The sequence below is a fragment of the Mesitornis unicolor genome, unplaced genomic scaffold, assembly GCF_000695765.1.
Source record: "Mesitornis unicolor isolate BGI_N332 unplaced genomic scaffold, ASM69576v1 scaffold29086, whole genome shotgun sequence".
Taxonomy (NCBI): Eukaryota; Metazoa; Chordata; class Aves; order Mesitornithiformes; family Mesitornithidae; genus Mesitornis; species Mesitornis unicolor.
The window spans coordinates 1-1,781 of NW_010193485.1; the positions used below are offsets into that span (position 1 = coordinate 1).

General features: G+C 58.9%; 1 protein-coding gene across 1 annotated transcript; it reads left to right on the plus strand.

Moving 5' to 3' along the window:
• Positions 1–19: 19 nt before the first annotated feature.
• On the plus strand, positions 20–1,057 carry MRPL2 (mitochondrial ribosomal protein L2; the record flags this gene model as incomplete). The annotated part of the gene is made up of 4 exons (XM_010187475.1): positions 20–141; positions 213–337; positions 681–754; positions 845–1,057. Coding segments are annotated over 4 exons (534 nt in total), but the record flags the coding sequence as incomplete, so codon positions are not given.
• Positions 1,058–1,781: the final 724 nt, after the last annotated feature.

The following is a 1,781-nucleotide window of genomic DNA, read 5'->3' on the forward strand; positions in this document are numbered from 1 at the left end:
CACCGTGGGTTCCCCGTGCAGGTCGGCTGACATTGCCCTGGTGGCCGGCGGCAACCGGAAGCGCTGGATCATCGCCACGGAGAACATGGAGCAGGGGGACGTCATCATGAACTCTTCTCACATCGGCAGGATGGCAGGGGTGTGACAGGGCTGGGGGCGACCGTGCTGGCCCTGCTGGGGGCTCGTCAGCTGTGCCTTGCCCAACTCATCAGCTTCTCTCTTCCAGTGTTGGCCAAGGAAGGGGATGCCTACCCGCTGGGGGCTCTGCCTGTGGGTACGCTGATCTGCAACCTGGAGAGCCACCCCGGGAAGGGAGCGCAGTACATCCGGGCAGCCGGTGCGTCCCTAGGCAGGGTCCCGCTGTCTGTAGCCAGGTTTGGCTTTGTGCAGATGGAGAGGAGGGCAGAGGGGCACTGCTGTGGGTGGCCAGTGACAGGGAGTGGCTGTCCTCCCTTCATCACATGTCAGGGTGAAAAGCAGCCCTACAGAGAGGCTAGGACAGCTCGGTCCTGTTGCTTCCTGGTGATACCTTGAGGTCCTGTCTTCAGGAAGCTGTGCTGCACAAAGGGCAATGGCGGGGGCTTCGGGGAGTTCCTAATGTGGAGGTGTGCTTACTGCAGGGTGGGATACTTTGTCCTGCTGCTGAGGGCATCTGCCTCCTCTCCTCTTGCCTGCTGCAGGGACTTGTGGAGTGCTGCTGAGGAAGGTGAATGGGACGGCCATCGTACAGCTGCCCTCCAAGAGGCACATGCAGGTAGAGGAGCCACGCTGTCCCCACCAGTGTTCCATCCCTGTCCCAGCTGTGTCCCCCCAGGGAGGCCTGCAGCTCTTCTTTGTCCCCTAGGTGCTGGAGACCTGTGTGGCCACAGTGGGCCGTGTGTCCAACGTTGACCACAACAAGCGGGTGATCGGGAAGGCAGGCCGGAACCGCTGGCTGGGCAAACGCCCGCACACAGGCTTGTGGCATCGCAAGGGTGGCTGGGCTGGGCGCAAGATCAAGCCTCTCCCACCCATGAAAAGCTACGTAAACCTGCCGCGGGTCACAGCACAGGAGTGATGCTGGAGGCCAATAAAGTGTTCACTACACCACTGCTGCTACGTTTCTGCTGCTTTTTCTGCACGGGGCCTTGGGGTGCTTTTCCCATGGGTCAAGTTTGGCTGTGTTCAGCCCATGGTGGGACTGCTGCTCCCCAGCCCCCACTTCTGCCACCAGCTGTGGCTGCCCCATTCCCTTGCTGCCCAAACCTATTGCCCCCCAGGTTCCATACTGCACCACCCTCCCACCCCATACAGCCCTTAGCTCTCTGTGTGGCCACTGCTGTGCCCTGTTCCTGAGCTGCCTCTGTCCCACAGGATCACAGGATGGTAGGGGTTGGAAGGGACCTCTGGAGATCATCTAGTCCAACCCCCCTGCTGGAGCAGGATCACCCAAAGAAGATCACACAGGAACTTGTCCAGGTGGGTTTTGAATGTCTCCAGAGAAGGAGACTCCACAACCTCTCTGGGCAGCCTGTTCCAGGGCTCTGTTACCCTCATGGTAAAGAAGTATTTCCTTAAGTTTAAGTTGAACGTCCTGTGTTCCAGTTTGAGACCACTGCCCCTTGTTCTGTTGCAAGGCACAACCGAGAAGAGACTGGTCATATACTCCTGACCCCTGTCCTTTAGATATTCATAAGCATTAGTGAGATCCCCCGTCAGTCTCCTCCAGGCTAAACAAACCCAACTCTCCCAGGCTTTCGTCTTATGGGAGATGCTCCAGTCCCCTCATCATCACAGTGGCT